The sequence below is a fragment of the Parus major genome, chromosome 2, assembly GCF_001522545.3.
Source record: "Parus major isolate Abel chromosome 2, Parus_major1.1, whole genome shotgun sequence".
NCBI lineage: Eukaryota > Metazoa > Chordata > Aves > Passeriformes > Paridae > Parus > Parus major.
The window spans coordinates 1,047,158-1,069,762 of NC_031769.1; the positions used below are offsets into that span (position 1 = coordinate 1,047,158).

Below are 22,605 nucleotides of genomic sequence, written 5' to 3' on the forward strand. Positions count from 1 at the left end.
CCTGAGCCCTGGCCAAACTGGTGTGGCCATCCTGCCCCCAGTTGACACAGGGATGTGGGACCCTCCCCATGTGAGGGGGAGGTGGGGCTGGGGGGGCTGTGCTGAGCCCCCTCCCGAGGCTGACACTGCTCTGGCCCAGGGCTGTCCATCGTCATTGGGGACCTGCTGCGGCAGATCCCCCTGGCCGTGCTCTTCGGCATCTTCCTCTACATGGGTGTCACCTCCCTCAATGGCATCCAGTTCTACGAGCGCCTGCAGCTGCTGCTGATGCCCCCCAAGCACCACCCTGATGTCACCTACGTCAAAAAGGTGGGGAGGGGGCCTGGGGAGGATCCTTGGGGCAGGGCCCAGGCTGGGACAGCAGCCAGGCCGGGGTGCCCTGGCGTGGGAGCGCTGCCGTGTCTGCAGGACAGGCTGACAGAGCCTGGTTTTGGGGGGCGGCGGAGGACACAGTCGGGGCTGTGGGGCAGCCAGACCCCGGCGGGGCTGGGGGCCGTGCCTGGGGCTGCGGGTACCCCTGGCCAAGCTGTGCCCGGTGGGAGGGGGACACGGGGCCCGGGAGTGACACCTCTCCGTGCCCAGGTGCGCACCCTGCGCATGCACCTGTTCACCGGGCTGCAGCTGGCCTGCCTGGCCGTGCTCTGGGCCGTCATGTCCACTGTGGCCTCCCTCGCCTTCCCCTTCATCCTCATCCTCACCGTGCCGCTCCGCATGTGCCTGCTCAGCCGCATCTTCACCGACCGGGAAATGAAGTGTGTAAGTGGCGGCGTGGCTCGGCCCCGGGGGGCGGCGGGGGGCCCTGGGCTCGTGGGCACGGCGGGGCCGGGGGGCCCTCGCTGCCCTTCAGCCCCGTGTCCTGCAGCTGGACGCAGCCGAGGCCGAGCCCATCCTGGACGAGCGGGAAGGTGTGGACGAGTACAACGAGATGCCGATGCCGGTGTGACGGCGGCTGGCGGCTGGCGGCGGGCACGGCCGGAGCCCGGTGCGGCGGGGGCCCGGCGCTGCCCAGGCCCCGGAGGGCCCCTGCCGGAGAGGCCGGTGCCAGGCCCGGCCCCTCGGACCCCGGCTCCCGCCCCGCGTTCGGGCCTGAGCCCCGCCGGGCTTTATGGATCAGGCAATTCAAAGGCAATAAACAGCTTTATTCCGAGCACGGGGCTCAGGGCGGAGGGACGCCCCTGCCAAGGGAGGCCTGGCCCGAGCGGGCCCTGGGGGGCGACCGGGGTGGGGGCCGGGGCCCCCCCGCTGCCTTCGACTAATAAAGAGACCGGACTTTGCACACTTTTCACCAGTTTTATTGGAAAGTTTCCCCCTTCCCTAACACCCCCCTCCTGCAGGCCCAGGGATCAGCCCCGTGAGCACACCCACTCCCTGCAGCCCCCCGGGCCCCCCGTGCCCCACGCCAGGAGCCGTGCCGGGGCACAGGGACAGCCTCCGGTGCCCAGGGAAGCCCAGACCCCCCGTGCCCCACGCCAGGAGCCGTGCCGGGGCACAGGGACAGCCTCCGGTGCCCAGGGAAGCCCGGACCCCCCGTGCCCCACGCCAGGAGCCGTGCCGGGGGCACAGGGACAGCCTCCGGTGCCCAGGGAAGCCCGGACCCCCCGTGCCCCACGCCAGGAGCCGTGCCGGGGCACAGGGACAGCCTCCGGTGCCCAGGGAAGCCCGGGCCAGGCCAGCCCCTGCAGCAACAGACTGGGCTCAAGTGGCAGAGCCGGGGCAGGGGGGCCATGAGGGACCTTCCCCAGTAACTCCCCCACCCCGGCACCCCTCAAGTCACACCCCAGCCCCCCATAATGGCAATAAATAATCTCAAATCTCACACTCCCCCAGCCCCACAGCAGGAGCAGGTGCCCGTGGCCTGGCCCCACAGCCTGGCCCCCCAAGATGGGGAGCATCTCCATATCCCCCTGACCCCCCAGGATGGGGGGGAGCTCCGTATCCCCCTGCACGGGGGAAGGGGCTGGCAGCACCCACCTGGCCCCCCACACCCCCCGGATCCGGCCCTCAGAAGCGCAGCTCCCTCAGCTTCTGCCGCAGGTAGTGCTTGGCCTCCTCGATGCCACTCACCTTCTCCAGCTCTGTGTAGGGCAGCTGTGAGGGGACAGGGACAGCGTCAGAGCAGTGACAGATGTCTGCCCCACCTGTATCCCCAGTACCTCCAGCCCCCAGCCCCATTCAGCCTGTGCTGCTGGGACAAAGAACCAGGACGCAGATCCCTCCCTGGAGAAGGAGGTTCCTGCCGAGGGCATGGACAGAAGTGTGGACAATGGCATGGCAAGTGTAGGTAATGTCCAGCTCCAGGCTCATCCAGCCTGAGCTCAGCCCTGGATTTGGTGGTGCAGGCACATGAAGAGAAGAATCTTGAGCCTCACCCCACCCTTGAGCCCATCAGCACCCTCCATGGAAGATGACAAGGTATGGAGGAGCTGAAAACTCTGTGGGTCCAACAGCCCTGAGGGCACCAGCAGCAGTCACAGAGCAGGGACTGAGGGCCATTGGGACCCATGCCACACCCTCTGGCAGCACTGGGGAGGAATAAAGACACAGCTGAGAGCTGGAGGTGTGCACCTGGAAAGAGAAGGCTCTGGGGAGACATTTTAGAGCCCCTTCCAGTGCCTACAGGGGCTCCAAGAGAGTTGGAGAGGGACTTGGGTTAAAAGCCTGGAGGGACAAACCAACAGGGAATAGCTCCCCACTGCTGGAGTGCAGGGATAGCTGGGATACTGGGAAGGAATTCCTGGTTCTGAGGGTGGTGAGGCCCTGGCACAGGTGCCGAGAGCAGCTGTGGCTGCCCCTGGATCCCTGGCAGTGCCCAAGGCCAGGCTGGACATCGGGGCTTGGAGCAACCTGGGGTAGCGCAGGTGCTCCTGCCCATGGCAGGGCTGGCACTGGATGGGCTTTAATGTCCCTTCAGCTGGGTCCCTGCTGTGCCTTCTGCAGGAGGGACACAGCCCTGGCCAACCCAGCCCAGCCCAAACACCAGCTCAAGGGAGAGCTGGCCCTGCAACTGGCCCAGCTACGCTGCTGGGCAGCTCCCAGGTGATTCCTCAGCAGTCACAGGACTCTGGAGCTCTGCACAAACACGGGGCTCCAGGCTGCTGAGCGCTACAACGAGGAGGAGCTGCGGCTGGCACAGCCTGGCAGCAGCAGGAGGTAAGAGTTTGGGAATGGCTGTGGGATGGTGCACTGGAAGCAGTGTTATAATCCTGGTCCTCTCTGCAGTGCAAGAGTGAACAGGACTGAGGGCACATTTCCAGTGCCATTTTCCTCAGAAAGACTCATCCTCAGGCTAAAACCACCCACAACCAATCACGTGGGAGCTGCACATCCTAAACCAACACCTGGAGTTTGCCAGAGGAGCTGCAGACCCGAGGGCTCTTCCAATCCCAGCACTCAGCAGGGAACAGCTGGGCCTGAACCAGGGCAGGCAGAATCTGGCACTGAAGGTGAACCAACCTCCCTCCTGACCCCTCGGCACAGCCACCACACGTGGACCCACGTGTGTCCCCCCACCTGATTTCACCCTGAGGCCCTGCACCCAATGGTGCTGCTGTGGCTGTGTCTGCCAGCCTGGGCTGAACACCCTCTCCTTCCCCTTCCCCTCACTCAGGTCGGGTCTGGGCTCACAGGACAGACCGTCCCTTGTCTCTGCATTTCATCAGGGCTGGTGTCACCCACCAGCTGCATGGAAAAAGTCCTGCATGGGGTGGGGGAGGGTGAGGAGACACGAGGATGAGTCATCCCTGCTTCCTCTCACAGGGACAGGAGTGTTTACACTGGGGATGCCGGCTCCAGGCCCATCCTTCCAGGGGATGCCAGCTCTCAGCTCTGAGCCCGTCACCCCCTGTGTCCCCTGGCCCTGAGGAGGTGGGGGTACCCCCACTTACCTGCACCAGACAGTATCCTAGCAGCCGCAGGTGCCGGTCCCTCATGGCCCGGGAGCCCACCAGGATGTCGGAGTTCTGACAGTAGTGCCACTTGTCATTGACGGACAGCACCACCCTGTACAGGGACAGCAGGGAGTGTGGTGTCACCCCTCACCCCGGTACCACCCCGCTCCATGGGCCCCGCTCCCCAGCACCCTGGCAGCTGAAAAGTGGCACCCCAAATGACCCCAGACCCTGCTGGTGTCAGGGACAGCTGTATCCAGCACCCCAGGGCAGTGGGGACACGGGTCTGTGGGTGCCCCGCGGCACTGGGCACGCTCACCAAGTGTCTCAGCAAGCAGGAGCCCAGGGCAGTGCCAGGGTGGCTGTCCTGCTGGAAGGGCCAGGGACACAGGCCGGGATGTGGCCCTGCTCCGTACCTCTGGATCTCCTCGGCACCCTGCGGCCCTTCGTCCGGGCCCCGCTTGGGGCTGGGCCGGCACGGCGAGGGCGGGGGCCCGCTGTCCTCGCTGGCCGGGGGGCTCCGCTCCTCAGGCTGCTCCTGGGCCTGTTCCCCCTGGAAACAGCCATGTTCTTGGCCAGGGCAGCCGGCAGCCTCCTCCTCCTCCTCCTCCTCCTCCAGGATCTTGCCGATGGGGAACTGGAAGAGGGAGGTGGCGGAGGTGCGTGGGGAGCAGTCGGGGGTGCCGGGCGGCGGCGCCGAGAGGCACTCGGAGGGGCTGCTGAGTGTGGAGCTGCCCGGGCTGGCCAGGGACGGCTCCTTGCTCAGCCCGCAGTAATAGTCCGAGGGGGGCTGGAAGCAGGGCCCCCCCGGGGCTGGGCACAGCGCCGGCAGGAACCGCCCGGCCCGGCCGCTCTCCCGGGGGCCCGGGGGGCTGCCCGGCGTCTCTGCGGCAAACGGGGCAAAGTCCTGCAAATCCGAGGTGAGGGCGAGCACGCTGGAGCGCAGGGACACGGCGACGGGGGACGTGGCTGGGGGTACCCTGGCAGCTGCCGGAACGCGCGAGAGAGGCAGCACCGTGCCCGAGCGGTTGATCCACAGCAGGAAGTCTGCAGGACAGAGAACAGGCATCGGCAACTGATGGGACACGGGCTCGGGAACTCTGCACCCCAGCTGGGACTCTGAGGCAGCAAACAGAGGCGCAGGGGAACCCCCCTTTCTGCAGCGGGAGGGCTCAGGGAGCTGCGTCCCAAGGGCAGTGTCACACGGAAGGCAGTGACAAAGCAGGCAGAGCTCATTGTCCCAAATGACCTCCCACCCCCAGCTCCCCTGGCAGCCTCTCCCCACAGCCCAGGCTGTTACCTGTGCAGTACCCGGGGGGCAGCACCTCGTCCTGCCGGTAGCATTCCTCCCCCACCAGCTGTCGCAGCGCCTCGGCCACCAGCCCTTTGTAGCTGCAAGGAGGGCACAATCAGGGGGGCACTGCAGGGGCGAGCGTGTCCCCCCAGCACTGTTGGTGCCGAGTACATCATCATGGAGATGGGAACCCCCAGGAGTGGGATGAACAGTGCTGGAGTTTTGGAGGCTCTGCTGTTGGGAGTCAAGAGGGGATGGGCTCCAGTTCCTTTTGCAGAAAAGCTCCTTACAGTATTGGGACACCAAAAGCCCCCCAAAAGGGCTGTCCAGCCCTGGCACCACTGCCCAAGGCAGGGGTGAGTCCCCATCCCTGAGGGAAGTCAACAGCCACATGGATGTGGTACTTGGGGACATGGTCAGTGGTGGCCTCAGAAGTGCTGGGGGACGGGTGGACTCATGGGCTAGGTCACCCAGCATTGTTATGACATCTTCATCCAGATGTCCAGTCCCTTCATGCAAGCACCCTTCCTCCTCCTCCTCCTCCTCTCCCCAGGTCCTGCTGGCGAAATGGGATGTGCAGGATGCATTTTCCTCATCTGTTTTTTTTACTCTCCTCACTGTCAATCTGAAAGCCTTCACCTGTATGCCAGTCTCCTGACCTCCTGTACGTCCTGCTTCCAGCAGGTGGTATCCACTGAAATGCTCGGGGTGTGCTGAGGCTGGAGTGGCAGAGGGCACTGACTGCGAGAATGCCTTGGAAAGGAAGCCTCTGCACCCAACTTCTGCCCCCGCTGCCGGTAACTCTGCCTGGACTTGGAGGCGTTTCCAAACCAGTTCTCCCTGTATGAATATCACCTCTTCTCCACCGAGGTCTTCAAGGCTTTCCCAACCCAAACAACCCTGCAATTCTAAACGACTCTGTGATTCTAGAGCGCTACCCCACAGGCTTTGGAGCTGCCATAGGGGCCCCCATTCCGGCACCATGTCCCAGCGTAGGTGCCAGATTCCGTGTCCCCACTGCGAGGGACAGCAGAGGGGTGCTGCCCCTTGTCCCCTCACCTGTACTTCCTGTTGGCCTCGTCAGCGGTCAGGGCGTGCTCGAACATGAGGACGCGGTAGCGCGGGTCCAGGCGGGGCCCGCTGTACTCCCGGAACTCCAGCTCCACGGCCGCGTCCAGCAGCGACAGGTACCGGCGCACGATCAGCGCGTAGGGGCTGCCTGCGGGGACAGCGGGGATGGAGCCCACCGAGGCAGACAGCCCCTCACCCAGCCCTGCTGCTGGGGACCACCCCTACCCCAGCTGGGAGCACCCGAGCAGCGGCCCCACGTACTCATGACGTTGGTGATGAAGCCTGGGGAGAAGACCTGGTGCAGGACAGTCTGTGGGAAGTGGCTGAGCTGGAACATGGACATGAGGATGTTGACGGTGGCCAGTGGTGAGCTGCCAGCCTTCTGCTCCAAGATGGCCTCCAGCTTGGGGAAGAGCTCGCCGTGGTTGGAGGGGCGGTAGTTCATCCGGCTGAAGGGAAACACCAACTTCTGGATCACCTGTGGAAACAGAGGAGTGTGGGGCCGGGGTGGGACAAGGGACAGGTCAGGGCCACCTGCCCAGTGCCATGAAGAGAGGGGAGCTCAGAACCCACCAGGACTGGGGCATGGCCCCCAGTCCCGTGGAATGCCCCATCATGACGGAGAAGGGCCGTGGCTCCTCTGCCCAGGTGAGCCCACAGATGGAGGTGAGCCCACAGATGGAGGTGAGCGCTCACCTTGCTGTCGAGCTGCTCTCCGCGCTTCAGCAGGAAGTTGGCGATGGTGTCAAGCAGCCGTGGCTCACGCAGCCGGTGCCGTGCCACGTACTTGGCGATGAGGGCCATGGTGTAGGGGGTGAGGTTCTCTGCCTTCCGGGGCAGCCACTCTGCCGAGCCAACACGGCAGGGGGGCCGTCACAGGGGCCAGCTTTGTCCCCACCCCAGGTCCTCTGCAGCCACCACAGCCCAGGCAAGTGGGAGGACAGGACCGCACAGTAGCACCGCTCCCAAAAACCTCAAAAGCCAGGCAGCTCCTAAAAACCCTCAGGTATTGGTCAGGTGAGAGGCTGAGGCAGATTCCTGTCACTCACAGCCAGAAGGAGCACAGCTGGAATGTGCACAGGTGTGCCCTTCTGCAAAAACCCACCAAAACCGTGTCCAGCCTGGAGGCACTGTGGGAAAACAGTCCCTGAAGGAACGGGAGGCTCCTGGTCCCTCCCAGTCCCTAAAGGAATGGGGGAACTCCCAGCCTGTCAAAGGGCTGGACTGGGCCGTCAGTGACCAGGGTGGCCATGACACAGGGCTCCTCCTGCTACCGTTCTGGGGCTCAGCAGGGCCCCAGCTGAGGCTGGCACCACCCAAACATCCCCAAGGCCCAAGAAGGCATCTGTGAGGCTGCCCCCCAACCCGGCCAGAGGCCCCCATGTCCTCTTCCTGCACCCCCAATGCGGGTGGCAGCGCTGGACCCCACCTGGGCACCCCTCACCTGCCATGCTGCGAATGAAGCGCTCCTGCCGGTTCTCGTAGAAGAGCTGGGAGCTGAAGATGGCCTCCAGGGCCTTGTTGTTGGCCTCCTGGGCACACAGGGCCAGCATCTCGTCCAGCAGCGCCAGCTCGTGCTCCCTCATGGCGCTCACCTGGCCCAGCGTGTGCCGCACCAAGCGCAGGATCTTGCGGTTGTTGATGAGCTGCTGGTCGGAGGCGGCGTGGCCCTGCAGCGCCTGTGCCCGCAGCCGGTAGTAGGAGAGCAGCAGGAAGAGGGTCTGGGGGTGCCGCTCCTTCTCCAGGTGCCGCTCCAGGCTGCTGAGGCAGGACTCGACCAGGGGGTGGGGGCTGGAGGGGTGCAGTCTCATCACGCTGCTGAACACCATCGACACGTCCTTCTGGTTGAAGCGGCCCAGGCGGCTGCGGGACTCGTCCTCCAGCACCCGCACGAGCGGCGACTCCCCGGGCAGCCCTGCGGGGGGAACGGCACAGGCACGGCTCAGATCCTGGCCATGGCTCAGCCCCACGGCACAAACACCTCCTTAGCTTGGGCAGGAGGCCACTGCCACCACTGCATGGATGTGCTGGATCAGTGAGCAAACCGAGAAAGGAAAGGAGGGGAAGGCAAAGCACCAGCAGAACATCAGAGCATCTGCACCATGGAAAACACTGTGTGGAGCTTGGGGTCATTCCCACCCATCCCACTGGAATGGGAGCCCTGCAGCTCACCTGCAGTAGCAAAGTTCATTAAGTCTCAAACATTTCAAAGACAAATTACTCACAGAATCCCAAAATCTCAGACTGTTTTGGGTTGGAAGGAACCTTAAATCCCATCCAGTTGCAGCCCTCTGCCATGGGCAGGGACACTTCCACTAGACCAGGCTGCTCCAAGCCCTATCCAACCTGGCCTGGAGCACTTCCAGGGGCTCTAGACACTCAAACAACTCACCTCAAAAAGTTGTGGTTGGAAAACAACTGTGACATTCCATGTGACCAAACTAAACCCTGTTTGTTCCAACAGGGACTAATCCTTTGGCTTTTTTGACCTTCTCCTGTTTCCCAGCTCAGCTACAGCTTGTGCAAGCTGGCTCCCAGGGAAACACTTCCCTGCAGCTCAGGACGTGTTATCCAGGCCTTGGCACAGGCTCCGTGCTTTGGCTGTCAGGAGGGATCTCCTCAGCAGAGGCAAAGAGCATTGGGGGGGCCTGGAGTTCCCCATCACCCCAGGATTTGGGCGGGCACAGGCCGCAGGGCAGCGCAGGGCGAGTCACTGCGGGTTATCGTTAATCACAACTCAGGAGGGGGAACGTGAACAATTGGTCTGAGCAGCCGCTTTGTTCCGTAAAAAGGTCTCAAAAGAAAGCTGGAGTTTGTGTTAATGAGGGACAAGGGGGCAGAACGAAGTGGGGGGCACAGCAGAGCTGAGGGGGGCCCAGCATGGGGAGCCTGCTGAGGGCAGGCACCGGCAGCTCCGGCTCAGTGTCAACAAACACCCGGCGCCGCCGGCCTGGGGACGGGCAGAACCGGCCCCCCACCCCCGGCAGGGGCTCGAGTTACTGCGTCAACCCCGGCCGGGCGGCTCCACCGAGCCCTGGCCCAGGAGGGCTGCAGGGAACGGATCGAGACCAGGATGGGGGGAGCCACGGGCAGGAGGGCAGGCACCCGCCAGATCCTGGAATCCTGGAATTGTTTGGCTTGGAAGGGACCCTAAAGATCATCCAGTTACAACCTCCTGCCATGACCAGGAACACCTTCCACTATCCCAGGTTGCTCCAAGCCCCGCCCAACCTGGCCTTGAACACTCGTAGGGATGGGGCAGCAACAGCTTCTCTAAGCAGCTTGTGCTAGGGCCTCCTAACTCCTCAAGGAAAAATTCCTTCCCAAAATTCTATCTAACTCTGCCCTCTGGCAGTGGGAAACCATTCCCCCTTGTCCTGTCCCTTCAGGACCTTGTTCAAAGACCCTCTCCAGCTCTTGGAGCATCCCCGTGCCCTCCCTTGGGCTTGCTCCATGTCTTTGTGCTGTTTGGCTTCAGAGCTGGAAGCAGCAATGCAGGTAGGGCCTCACCTGAGTGGGGCAGAGGGGAAGATTCCCCCTGCTGCCCACTCTTTTTGGATGTAGACGCCATCCCTTTCTCACAGAGGAGGACTTGCAGGGTGACCCTGGCACACAGAAGGAGAAGCCTCTGGGATGCAGCCTTCCCTGGAACACAGCTCCTCGGGATGCAGCCTTCTCAGCTCAGCAGCACCCCAAGGAAGCTGCACAGGAACCCAACTACCTCAAACCTCTCTCCCACATGGCAACACGGGGCTTGTGCCCTCCAGGAGTTCAGCCAAACCCATGATCTCCCCCATTGGTGCTCAGGTGCTTCTGGGTTTTCAGGGCTTGGAACTCAGGCTGGACCTAGACACGGCCCAGGAGTGGCTGATACACATCCTGCCAGGCAGGGCTGCCCAGCATCGATCTCCTGGCCTGCTAGGGACACTAAGCCCTCCTGCCCTGGAGGAGCAGAGCATCCCTGCTGAGCTGAGCCCCGTGACCAGAGCCCCCCGTGGTCACAGCTCTGTCTGCCACAAATGCAGCACTCCATAAATCCCTACAGACCCGGTCCTGGCCCCTGCTGCAGCGCTGCGCTCCCCACCCCGTCTGAGACCCCCGGGGTGGCTCACCCAGCGCGGCCGCTGCGTACAGGCAGTTGACGATGCTGAAGTTGTCGAACTTGGCGCAGCCACTGACGATGGCCTGGCACAGCACGTGGAACTCGGGCTGCTCCAGCACCTGCCCCGCGGGCCCGCGGCTGTCCCCAGCCCCCATGGGCGGCCCCGGTTGCTGCTGCAGGAGCTGCCCCAGCTTGTGAAGCGCTATGGGGTAGTGACTAGCCGACACCTTGCCCGGGTTCTGCGTGACCCAGCGGAGCACCTCGCCCACGCTGCGCGAGCGCTCGATCAGCCGCTTCATGGTGAAGAAGGTGTCGTAGCTCATCTTCTCATGGATGAAGTTCCAGCTCTTCCTCTTGCCGTGGGCCCGGCCCCGGCCACCGTCCGGGTGCACGGCGGGCAGCAGCCCATGGCCGTAGGGGTCCAGGGGCAGCAGCAGCCGCGGCCTGGCCTTGCCGGCGCAGCAGCAGGCGGGGAACATCGCGGCACCGCGGCGCTCACGGGCAGCCGGGCCCCGCGGGCCCGCCCGGGTCAGAGCGCGGAGCCATGGGCACAGCAGCGGGCACAGCATGGCGGGGGCGGCGCGGCGCGGGGGGCTCCGCGGCTCCGGAGGACCCTGCGGGAAGGAGCGGAGGGGGTGAGCGGAGGAACGCGGGACGGCCGGAGCCGGCGGGGTCACGGGCGGCCGCTCCCCGACCCGGCAGGCACTTCCCCCCGCCAGCCACCGGGATCCCCGCCCCCGGACTGCCCCGCCCGCACTGCTCCCCGGCATCGGGCCCACCGCCCCGGCTGGGCCCACATCCCGCCCGGCCCCGTGGTGCCGAGACCTCCGGCCTGTCCGGTGTCCCCCGCCCCACAGCACCCGCCCCTCTCCCGGGCATACCCCGACCTCCACCGGCACGGGTCCCTCCCTGGACCCCCGGCGGGATTCCCTGCCCCCCATCCGGCCAGACCCGGCCCAGCCCGGCCGTACATGGCGCTGGCGGCCGCTCGGTCCCGCCGCCACCGCCGCCGCTCAGCGCCGCCGGGACACGGGCACGGCCCGGGAGCGCAGCCCCGCCGCCATCTTCCTGCAGCCCCGCCCCACGCGCGGCACTTCCGGGGCGGAGCCGGCACGCGCCGCATGCAAATCAGTGCCGCGCCTCCGCCAATGAGCGAGAGCTCCGTTCAGAGCGGGGCGGTGCCGCGAGCGCAGGCGCGCTACGGCCCTGCGGAGCGTTCGGCGGGAGCTGCCAGGCCCCGCCCCCTCCCGGAGCCCCGCCCCTCCCGGAGCCCCGCCCCCCCGGGCCGCTCCCCCACTGCCCCCCTCCCGAGGCACGGCGCAGCACAGCCGGGACTCCACGGCCGGTCACAGTCTTTCCGCTTTAATCGGAACGGCGGCGGGGGGGGGGGCCCCCCCAACACAGCATCGGAACCCCCCGGGACACTGGGGCGTGCAGCCACTCCCGGCACCGGGCCTGCCTGGGGGCACAAATCCTCCCCCGGCACAGGGACCTCAGGAGCGCACCCCGCCGGCACCGGGACCCTCGGCACCCCAGGGCTCACGTCCCTCCCCAGGCACGGACACCACCCCGGGCACGACTGCACCCGAGGAGCTTCTACACAGAGTGGCTGGGGAAATGCTCCATGCAGGGACAGGGGGCACCGGGACCCCCACGAGGTAGCTGAGCCCCCGCTCCTGCAACAGCCCCTGTGTGCCGACAGGGCGTGGGTGGGCACCTGCTCGGGACTCCTGGGGGACACAGAGCAGGGCCCGGTTCCCCCGCTTCCAGTGCCCCCGGTATGCTGAGCGGGCTGATGCAGAACCCTCCGTGTCCCAGGCGGGCTGGGCAGGCTGGAAGTGTCCCAGGTGCGGCTCTAGGTCCCCCGTGTCCCAGGCGCTGGTCTGGGCTGCGCTATCTGCGGTACATGGCGAAGGCCACAAAGGTGACGAGCAGGGTGAGGCCGGCCAGGCAGGTGGTGGCGGTGGCGGTGAAGACGTGGCGGTGCTGCAGCTGCAGGTACCAGAGCAGGGCCAGCAGCAGCACGAAGAGCGGCAGCGCCAGGCTGCCCACGCCCAGTGCTGCGGGCGCGGGGCTGCGGGGACCAGGGGTGCCGGGGGCAGTGGGGGCCACACTGGGCGGGGACAGGTGACAGTGCAGGACGCTCAGGTGGCCCAGGTGCAGCCCCGCCAGGCTCTGGGCATCGTCACGCAGCAGCTGCCCCTGGTAGATCAGCCGCACCTGCTGCTCCTGCCCGGGGAAGTATGTCCTGGAGGAGACAGGGACAGCGGTCACGGTGCTGACACGAGAGGCCCCTCTCACCCACCTCCCGTGACTGTGCCCACCCCGAGCTCTCTCCCCAGCCGCGCAGCCGAGTCTGTGTGTCGCCATCAGCCACCCCAAGTGTCACTCGCCAGGTCAGGTTCTTCATCCCCATCCTGTGACTGTGCCCACCCTGACCCCACATACTTGTGAGTGCCCCAGCTGTCGCCTGCCAGGACAGTTCCCTCCGTTCACCCCCTGCCACCGTGACCCTCCCGCCGTGCCCACGGACCCGAGCGTGCGTGTGCCCGTCAGCCACCCCAGGTGCCACCTGCCAGCCCGGGCTGTCCCCCGACCCCGCCAGGGCCAGGCGCAGGTAGCCGGGCACAGGCCACCTGCCCCGGGACACCGCTGTCCCCTCGCGGGTGCTGCGGGGAGGAGAGGGACGCCCGGCGGGGTCCGGCGACCCCTGAGCCGGGACGAGTCGCCCCTGTCCGTCCCCCCTCACCTCTTGAGCGCACCGACTGTGTCCCCGGGGCGCACCCGCGCCAGGCGCTCCGTGTCGTTCAGGAACTTGAGCCGCAGCACCAGCGTGGGCTCGGCGGGGCCCTCGGCGGTGGCCGCGGGAGGGCCCCGTTGCCGCAGCCCCGCCGCCTCATCGGAGCCCGCCGCTCCCTCGGCCGGGGCCGGGGCCGGGGCTGGGGTCGGGGCCTTGCGCTCGGCGGGGGCCGTGCTCGGAGCCGCCTCGGTCGGCGGCGCCGCGGGCTCGGGAGCGCGCGTGGAGGCCCAGGCGAGCCCCAGCACGGCGGCCGCCAGCAGCAGCGCGAACAGCACCGTCACTTCATCGCCGACGCCCTCGATGAGCGCCATGGCGGAGGCAGGACCGGGGGGCGGCTACCGGGCGGGCGCGGCCTCAGCCCGCGGGGCCGCGGGGAACCGGGGCCGGGGCCACGGCCGCACCGGGCCGGGCTCGGGCCGCCATCGCGCCGCTTCCGGCCGAGCGCGGGGGGCGATGGGACATGTAGTCCTGACGGCGGGAGCCATAACGGGGGTGTGATCGCCGCGCGGAGCACGCCGGGAGTTGTAGGCCCGGCCCGGCGCCGGCCGCTCCCGGTGTACTCCCGGCTGCTTCCAGCCCCTCCTAGACACTCCCGGCATTGTTCTAGTAACATGACCTGTGTTCCCAGACAGTTCCAGTATGGTCACAGTATTACCCCAGCATGGCCCAGCCTCTCCCGCTATGGTTTCTGTTGCTCCTTGTCTAATTCCCAGTATGAACCCAGTTAACCCCAGTATGATGCCATTTGTCCCCAGTGTAGTTCCAGCTGCTACCTGTCACCCCCAGCATGGCTCCAGTCGCTCCCAGATACTGCAGGTACTCCCAGGTTTAAATTGCTGAGGATGTGGCACTTGGGGACATGGGCAGTGGTGGCCATGGCCATGCTGAGGGTGGGTGGGCTCAGGCATTTCAGAGAATTTTCTACCCACAGTGATTCTGGAGCTGTGAATCCCCAGGAGTGCCCAAAGCCACTTGCAGGTTGACATTAAATCTTTTATATTAGGTGAAAAAATATTAATTTTAAGTTAAAAATTGTTAATTTTAGGTGAAAAGGTCTTGATTTTTGGCTAGCAATTGCTCATTTTAAGTGTAAGATTCTTAAATTTTAAGTGAAAAGTTCTTAGTTTTATGTAAAAAATTCTTGTTTTTAGGTGAAGAGGTCCAACCATGGAAATACAGCAACAGTGATGGGAGAGATGGGAACAAACTGACCCTCCCGCAAAGGACAATTGTGGGTAGAAATTCTGGGAAGCAATGTCCCTGTCCCCAGGGTGTCCCCTCCACAGGTCCCTCACTGGCATGGCACTGACATTTCCTGGAATAAGATCATCCATAATATTTCTCCTGGGAAAATGTCAGGAGGAAATCAGGATAAAAGCAGGAGGCATCAGCAAGCCAGGGCAGCCCCTTCCTGCTGAGCCTCCCAGGAGGGAATCCATGATTTCCATCCTGGGATTCTGTGGGAGCTGCCTCTGGGTGGGAAGGAAGGGCTGCAGGTGGGGGATCACACCTCCAAGGAAGACAAAACGCGTCTCCAGCCTGGAGCTGCTGAGGTGCCCAGCGGATCCCGGGGCTGTCAGAGCAATGGACGTGACAGCAGCAGCAGATTTAAACCATGACTGATCCGTGCAGGCAGAGAACCAGGATTTATCCCTTCCCGATGTTGGAACGAGCCCGAATCCACTGCTGGAGGGGTTGTGTCTACTCAGATTTGAGGGTTTATCCAGCGGTTCATCCTCTCCCTGATAAATCCGGTGTCTGGTTGTCACCGTGGATTTGTCTGGCTTCAGCTCACAGAGAGTTAGACTTTTCCATCCTCCCTGCCTCGATTAAGAAGCTGTTTAATATTCACCTGAAAGTCCTTCCCCAGTGTCATCCAGTCACCTTCAGTTTCCCAGGAAAGCTGAGCAGATTGTGCTCCTTCAATGTGCTGCTGAGGAACCAGGGAGCGTTCGTGTTGTCCTGCCCAGGGCTGCTCTGAATCCCTTGGATTTTTCCGTGTTCTCCTGGAAGGCTGGTGCTGGAAAGCGATGGCCAGTTCTGGAGCTGGGACCGCCCTGTCCTGTCTGGGCTCTGCAGGCGGTGGTGAGCTGGTGCCAGGGCCCCAGGCAGTGACACCCAAAGGTGTCCCAGCCCCGTCCCGCAGCTCTGCCCCGCTGGGGCTGGGATGGGCAGCTCCAGCCTCCTCCAGCACAGGAGCAGCAGGGCACTGCCCGTCCCACGCAGGCACGGCTGAGGCCTCAGCTCAGGCTTGGGCCCCGCAGGACAAGGAAGACCCTGAGGGGCTCCAGCGTGTCCAGAGCAAAGAATGGAGCTGGGGAAGGGGCTGGAGCACCGGGAGCAGCTGAGGGAGCAGGGAAAGGGCTCAGCCTGGGACCTTCTGTCTCTGCACAACTCCCTGACACAATAGATGTCAAGCTCTGCTCTCAGGGAACAAGGGACAGGACAAATGGAAACAGCCTCAAGCTGTGCCAGAGGAGGTTTATGTTGGATATTGGGGAAAACATTTTCATGAGAAGGGCTGCCCCGTCGTGTTTCTGCCAAGGTTCATGGTCCCCTCCTGTTTCCTCTTTACTCACCATTTCACCTTTCCTCAGTGTTCCTCCCTGTGGTCTCCCCTGTGACCTGCTGGCTGAGTCCCCTCCTGTCCCACAGGCCTTGAGGGGATTGTTGACCCTGAGCTCTGTTCAGGACCTCCACAGTGCCCAGCGGGGTTTAATCCACCTTGTTCCATTTTCAGCCTCTTTCCCAAAGCTCACATATTCAGACAGTCCAGCTCCTCCGGGCTTGTGAGCAGAGAGGGGTGGCAGAGGGATTCTGCCCCAGTGGGGCACTGGGGACACTGGAACACCAGCCCAGCCAGAGATGTCCACCCTGTGATGTCTCTGCTTCATGGGGAGGCAGTGCTGATGGGACCCAGCCCAGCCCAGAAGAGGATTCAGGGCCCCTCAATGTGCAGGTGGACACCTGGAGTGGAACATGTCCCAGCTGTCACCAAAATGCACGGGGTGGTCTGAGATGGCCGATGGCATCACGGTAGGTCACAACAGAGGACACAGCCAGCCATGGTCCTGTGAGCTCTGGTCACCCCCTGAGGCCAGCAGCCATGCTGTGTCCTTGGGTGGGACACTCTGCTTCTCTCTGCTCCACACCCAGCGCTGCCCAGAGCCTCGTGGCAGGGACACAGAGATGCTCCAGCCACTCAGCAGTGGATTTTGGATTTGCCATTTGACAGCTGCATGGTGCGGATCTGGATGGGATTAACGCTGGAGCTGGTGCCTCCTTGCTCCAGAGTGAGATTAAAGAGCTGCAGCTATTCTGGGGAAAGCTGCTGGCTGATCCCCAGCCCAGAGAGAACAGTCCCTGTCACTGGAGGGTGGCATTAAACACCTCCCTCCCTCTGAACCAGTGCTGCCATGCAGCAAAGTGCCGATGCATTTGGGAACTGGAGCCACAAATATGTTGGGTGCACAGGAGGACGGGCAGCCTGAGCCTCCCAGAGATAAAGGGAGTTTCCTGCTCCCCTTAGCCTGGGAAAGAGGAGCAGTGTCCCCAGCAGTGTCCCCAGCAGTGTCCCCAAGCTGTGCCCTCAGCTCTCCCAACAGAGACGTCCCCAGAGAAAGAAACCTCCGGTTTTTATTGCAAGAGTGATCAAACAGCTCAGAGTGTCCCAGTGCACTGAGAAGCCGTAAAGCCCTGGAGAGCCCCCTGGAGCCCCTCTCTGCCCATTTTGCTTGGACACTGACTGAAGCTCAGCTCTGGGCCTTGGCCTCAGCTCTGGTCTGGGGCTGCTGCTCCTCAGCTCTGCATCCTGGGTGGACATTGGGGGTCTGCTGTGGGGACCCTCCTGCTGCCCCCCATGGGCTCTGGTGCTGTCTGGTGTGTGTCATGGAATGGTTTGGGTGGGAAGGGACCTTCTCACCGTCCTGTTCCAGCCCTCTGCCATGGGCACCATAGATACCAGGGTGGCTGGTCTGGGGGTGGCAACAGCGGCAGGAAAAGGAGGAGGAGGAAGAGGAAGAGGAGGAGGAGGAGGAGGTAGCAGAGGAGGTGGCAGCTCCTCTTGGCAGCGGCACCGGTTTGAGGCACTCATGAACTGCAGTCAGATGGAAGTGCTGCAGATGGAGCAGAGAAAGTTCAGGATATGAGGGTGAAATCCATCCTGGAAAGCAGTTCACATCTTCAAGTGGCCTGTGTCTGCAGAGGGCAGGTGGTTTTCCATCCCTGAGGGAATGTTTGCTCCTGAAAGCCTCGGCTGATCCCCACCCGCTCCTGCCTTTTCAGCATATTGAACTTCTCTCCTGGGTTTTCCCATGCCTTTGCTCAGCCCCAGCTCCATCTGTTTGCTCTGCTCCCCTGCACCACTCCGGGCTCCAGCTCTCCAGTACTGGCCCCAGTGCTGACTGGGGGGTCCCAGGGGCTGGCAGGGACAGGGCTGGGTGATGCTCCATCCCAGTGTCCTCCTGCGTCCCGTCCCCTCCTTGTGCCTTGTGTCCTGCCGGGTGCTGGGACGTGGTGCCATGGGACACAGGGGATCCCTGGTGCTGGAGGATTCTGGTGCCCGAGGAGACCCCAGCTGTCAGCTCAGGGCAGTCTGTAAATGCCCACCTGGGGGACGAGCAGCTGCGGCTGCAGGGGGGAATCGCCTAGCTCTGCCGGAGGAGAAGGAAGAAGAGGAAGATGAGGAGGAGGAGGAGCAGCAGGAAAAGGAGGAGAAAGAAGAGGAGGAGGGGGGAGGGGATGTGGGGGTGGCAGAGACCACCTGTCAGGGGAAAGCCACCTCTGCCTCAGCCAGGTGAGGGTGATGGAGGCAAGAGGTCCCATCCCTCAGCAGGGATAAATCCTGGAATCGCTGACCGAGAGGGTGACACAGTGGAGGCGGCTGCACGTGGGGTGTTTGGACGTTCAAAGGTGCCAAAATGGAGACAATTTATAAATGTTTATGCCATAACTGACTGAGGGCAGGGTTCACTGGGATACTAGGGAGAAATTCTTCCCTGTGAAGGTGCTGATGCCCTGGTGCAGGTTGCCCAGAGAAGCTGTGGTTGCCCTATTCCTGGAAGTGTTCAAGGCTGGGTTGGAGGGGGTGTGGGACTGGTCTGGTAGAAGGTGTCCCTGACTGCAGCAGGGGGTTTAAGGTTGGGTTTAAGGTCCCTTTCTACCCAAACCATTCTGGGATGATGATGATGATGATGATGATGATAATGGCAAAAGATGGAGAAAAAAGCCATGAGCAAGGACCAAGGGACCCAAACAAAAAACAGGCTGGAGAAAGGCCATTGCATGGGCAGGCACTGTTGTGTCGGGGTGGTGGGATGGCCCTGCATAGCCCACGTGCATGGAATGCCCTCAGACACGTAGGGAAGCTCCTGCTGAGCAGAGCTGCGACTCACAGATCTTTCAAAGACCTTTGGAAGCCTTGGGTGGGTGTGTAGGTGAGGGGAGCATGCAGGGCGAGGGGAGCCTGGTGCTGCAGCAGATACAGATTTTCTAAATGCTTTCAAAAAGCCTTCACAACAGTTGTTTTCTAATAAACCCCTTCTTGTGGCAGAGGTGGTTGGGATGCACTCAAGGAATCCCGGAAGGGCATAAGAGGGAGGGGGAGAGGGCAGGGAGGTGCCTCTCCCACCCACACACCCCAGCACCTAGTGCCGAGTCACAGAGGATTCTGGAGCCGGGAGGCATTTAGAAACTTCCTAGAGATCACTCTTCCTCCTTCTCCTCCTTGCTGTTCTCTTCCTCCTTGTCTTCCTCCTCCTCTTCCTCTGACCCTTCCCACCATCACCCAGAGAAGGGCAGAGGGTAGGAACAAGGCCCCAGCTGCCCCCTGAGCCCCTCTGGCACTGGGGCATTGCTGCCCAGCATGACTCTGGTCCCAGTGGGACCAAGGGAGAAATCCATTGCAATCTTGTTTCTCTCAGCTGCTCACCTTCCTGTTCCTTCTTCTCTCCCAGATGCCACTTTCTCATTTAATCTGCCAGGGGCCATGATCCTGGTTTTTTATGTTTCTCAGCCATTTGGAAGATTTCAGCTAATCCCCAGTGATGCCCCAGTGACCTGCACTGGGTCCCATGGTGCTGCCAGCTCTGTGCCCAGCCAGAGCCGTCCTGTGGCCCAGCTCACCCCGTGCAAGCTGTTTCAGGCATGGGCACAACGGGAGGGGTGTTAACAGTCCCTGTCCAACAGGCATCCCCTGAGATGGCTGTGCTGTCACCATGCTGCTCCCCTGGCTAGTTCCATCATGGCCCCAGCCCTCACCAGAGCAGCCTGGAGCAGCCTGGAGCGGGCAGATGAGCAGGGGGGCAGCAGTCGGCCTGTGGGCAGGGGGTGATCAGGGAGGAGACCCCACCGCAGTGGGGCAGCAGCTGCTGGGCTCCCAGGAACTTCTTGGGACCGGTCATGTTCCACAGCTTCATTAATGACCTTGGGGTGATTAATGATGAAATTACCTCTGTAACACAGGCGGAGGCACAGGGGGTTCCCAGGTTGGCACAGGGGGTTCTCAGGTTGGCACAGGGGGTTCTCAGGTTGGCACAGGGGGTTCCCAGGCTGGCACAGGGGTCTCCAGCCTGGCACAGGGGGTTCCCAGGTTAGCACAGGGGGGTCTCCAGCCTGGCACAGGGAGTTTCCAGGTTGGCACAGGGGGTTCCCAGGTTGGCACAGGGAGTTCCCAGGTTGGCACAGGGGGTTCCTAGGCTGGCACAGGGGGTTCCTAGGCTGGCACAGGGGTCTCCAGGCTGGCACAGGGGGTTCCTAGGCTGGCACAGGGGTCTCCAGGTGGGCACAGGGAGGTTCCCAGGCTGGCACAGGGGTCTCCAGGTTGGCACAGGGGTCTCCAGGTGGGTACAGGGAGGTTCCCAGGTTGGCACAGGGGGTTCCCAGGTTGGCACAGGGGGTTCCCAGGTTGGCACAGGGGGGTTCCCAGGCTGGCACAGGGGTCTCCAGGCTGGCACAGGGGGGTTTCCAGGCTGGCACAGGGGGTTCCCAGGTTGGCACAGGGGTTCCCAGGTTGGCACAGGGGTCTCCAGGCTGGCACAGGGGGGTTCCCAGGCCGGCGTGCGGGAATCCTCCCGTGCTCCGTGGGGCAGGCACGGGAGGCCTGGGGGGCCCATGGGCACCGGCAGCCGCACAACAGCGTCCCGGGGTGGCCGCGGTGGGATGCTGAGGGACGGCAGCCGACACTCGTGCCCAGTCGAGGGCCGGGCATGGGGGGCAAGTGCCCGTCACCGTGGTGCCGGGCGGGCTGGGGCCGCGGCGGAGCGGGGCAGGACCGGGCAGCGACAGTGCCCCGCTCCCCCTCCCGGTGCCGCCTCGCCCCGCTCCCCCTCCGGCTCCCAGGGCCCCCTCTCCCCCTCCCCAGTCCCGGTTCCGCCCGCTCCCCGCCCGCCGCGGGGCCGGTCCCGCTGACGCGGGCGGGGCGGAGCGGGAGGCGGGCGGGGGCGGCGGCGGAGCCCGGGGGACCCGCGGACGGACGCGGCTGCGGCCATGCAGCGGCTGCCCGGAGCCCCGCGCCGCTGACCGGCCCTGCCGCCGCCGCGATGAACTTCCCGGGCGGCGCCGGGCAGAGCCCCGGGCAGCAGCAGAGCCTGGCGGCGCCGGGCGGGCCGGTGCCGGTGCCCGTACCCGGGCCCTCGGGGCCGCAGCCCGGCGGGCCGCCCCCGCCGCAGTTCGGGCTCTCCAACTCGGCCGCGATCCGCGCCGAAATCGGGCGCTTCGAGTCCGTGCACCCCAATATCTACGCGATCTACGACCTCATCGAACGCGTGGAGGACCTGGCGCTGCAGAGCCAGATCCGCGAGCACGTCATCTCCATCGAGGGTGAGCACCGGCAGCCGGGCACCGAGCGGGGCACCGGCAGCGGGGCACCGGCAGCGGGGCAGCGAGCCGCGCCGCCGCCTTTGTCCCCACCGCCGCTGCACCTGCGCCCGCTGCCGCCCGCGGGGCCCGGCGGAGCCCGGCCCGGCCCTGCCCACGAGCCCGGGATCGCTCCGGGCCCTGCAGCGGCGGGGCCGGGGGCGCGGGGGGCCGGGCGCGGCCTGCGCGGGGCCGGGGCTGACGGGCGCTGCGCCCCCGCCGCCGGCAGCGGGGCCGGGCCTGCCGGGGCTGCGGGGGCCGGGCGGGCCGGGAGGGGAGGGAGCGAAGGGGACACGCTCGTCAGCCGCCCCCGGCCCGGCCCGGCCCGGCCCCGGCCCCGCAGCGATCGCGGTGGTCGCGGCCGGGCCTGCGCAGGGCCGGGGACTCCGCCCGCGGCCTCTGCCGGGAGCGGCGGGCGGGGGCGGGCGCTGCTCCGGGGGGGTTCGTGCCCGGCGTCGACGGGGAACGGGATCCGCAGGAGCCCGTTAACATTAGAAATGCAGAAAACTGCAGCCCTGGTCCCGGGAGTCGGCAGCGAGGGGAGGGATGGAGCCGAGGAACTGCAGAGGAGCTGAGGAAATGCGATGGAGCCGTGGGGCTGAGATGGAACTGGGGGCTCCGCCGTGGTGAGGGGCGGCGGTGCGGCCGGTGGGCTGAGATGGAGGCGAGCACTAGGATGGAGCTGGGGGCATGGATGGGCGAGGGGCTGCGGTGGAGCTGAGAGCTGGGGAAGGTTGATCGTGCTGTGCTGAGGCCCACTGTGGGTCCCTCTGCCCTCGGGGAGCCCAAACCTCCAGGTTTCTGCAGCTGGCCCACAGCGTGGAAGGCAGCAGGGCCGCAGATGCCTTTGGTCTATATGAGGAGCCCCGGTCCAGCTCGGCGCATGCCAGGCACTGCTGTTTCCCTGCCCTGGGTTTTGTTGTCCCAGCTTGGTGGCAGTGTGCTCAGCTCCGTTCCTGCTGCCTCATGCCAGGAATGTCACTGCAGGGACACAAGAGGTGGTTTTGGGGAGTGGTGGCCCCACTATAGGTGTGCTGACCATCATGGTGATGCTGCATGGGAGCAGCAGCCTGGGTGCTTCTCCAGAGACCTACATCCCACTTTGGTCCTTTCAGGTTTCTGTGGAAAGCAGGAAAGGAACAAGGACTGTAAGAAGAGTCTTACATGTCATCATCTTGCATGGGTTGAGGGGTTGTAAATCCCAGAATTTATCAGCCTCATGGTGCAAGGACCAAGGACACTCAGTTGAGTAAGACAGGGAGGATGTAAAACCCTGGGCTGATGCTGGAGAGGCCTTTCCACCTCCATGGAGGTCCCCAGCTGCAGAAAGCTGTTGGGCTGATGGAATTTGAGGAGAAGAGGAAAGGGACTCAGGCTGGATGGAGATGGGTGGGAGCACAAGGCTGGCACAGGCCGTGGCAGTGGCTCAGGTCCATATCTTGCAGTCCCAGCAGTCCAACTGAGGGAGTCCCAGTGGGCTGGTGGGGGAGGATTGTGTTGTGCCTGTTCCCAGGGGGCTCCTGCAGCTCTCCCTTCTTTGTGCCTCTAATGACAGCTGTGGTGGGAGCCCTGAGGTCGCTGGTGACATGATCTGATC

At 64.3% G+C, this 22,605-nt stretch overlaps 4 protein-coding genes across 7 annotated transcripts in view; 2 read left to right on the forward strand and 2 right to left on the reverse strand.

Annotated features, from left to right (window-relative positions):
* The window catches only part of SLC4A2 (solute carrier family 4 member 2), a 16,186-nt gene extending 14,903 nt beyond the window's left edge, over window positions 1-1,283 (forward strand). For both annotated transcript variants that reach the window (XM_033519860.1, XM_015619417.3), the window contains 3 exons: window positions 140-309; window positions 583-756; window positions 863-1,283. In XM_033519860.1, coding sequence (XP_033375751.1) covers window positions 140-309; window positions 583-756; window positions 863-943 — 425 coding nt within the window. In that variant the 3' untranslated portion in view covers window positions 944-1,283. The remainder of the gene's footprint in view (window positions 1-139; window positions 310-582; window positions 757-862) is intronic.
* FASTK (Fas activated serine/threonine kinase) lies at window positions 1,277-11,416 on the reverse strand. 2 transcript variants are annotated; one of them, XM_015619421.3, is made up of 10 exons: window positions 11,326-11,416; window positions 10,365-10,968; window positions 7,697-8,167; window positions 6,949-7,097; window positions 6,514-6,730; window positions 6,241-6,400; window positions 5,188-5,279; window positions 4,304-4,934; window positions 3,885-3,999; window positions 1,277-2,088 (listed from the first exon to the last, which is right to left on the reverse strand). In XM_015619421.3, the coding sequence occupies exons 2-10, from the start codon at window positions 10,921-10,923 to the stop codon at window positions 2,002-2,004; spliced, it is 2,481 nt and encodes an 826-aa protein (XP_015474907.1). In that variant the 5' UTR covers window positions 10,924-10,968; window positions 11,326-11,416; the 3' UTR covers window positions 1,277-2,001. The 2 variants fall into 2 exon arrangements, with proteins under 2 accessions (XP_015474907.1, XP_015474906.1); XM_015619420.1 differs by lacking the exon at window positions 11,326-11,416 and adding an exon at window positions 11,236-11,303.
* A 279-nt stretch (window positions 11,417-11,695) lies between these two features.
* On the reverse strand, window positions 11,696-13,556 carry TMUB1 (transmembrane and ubiquitin like domain containing 1). The gene is made up of 2 exons (XM_015615274.2): window positions 13,104-13,556; window positions 11,696-12,602 (listed from the first exon to the last, which is right to left on the reverse strand). Exons 1-2 carry the CDS (start codon window positions 13,463-13,465, stop codon window positions 12,248-12,250), a joined length of 717 nt encoding a protein of 238 aa, XP_015470760.1. The 5' UTR covers window positions 13,466-13,556; the 3' UTR covers window positions 11,696-12,247.
* Window positions 13,557-20,574: 7,018 nt separating this feature from the next.
* AGAP3 (ArfGAP with GTPase domain, ankyrin repeat and PH domain 3) overlaps window positions 20,575-22,605 on the forward strand; it is a 116,583-nt gene continuing 114,552 nt past the window's right edge. For both annotated transcript variants that reach the window (XM_015617822.1, XM_015617823.1), the window contains exon 1: window positions 20,575-20,972. In XM_015617822.1, coding sequence (XP_015473308.1) covers window positions 20,693-20,972 — 280 coding nt within the window. In that variant the 5' untranslated portion in view covers window positions 20,575-20,692. The remainder of the gene's footprint in view (window positions 20,973-22,605) is intronic.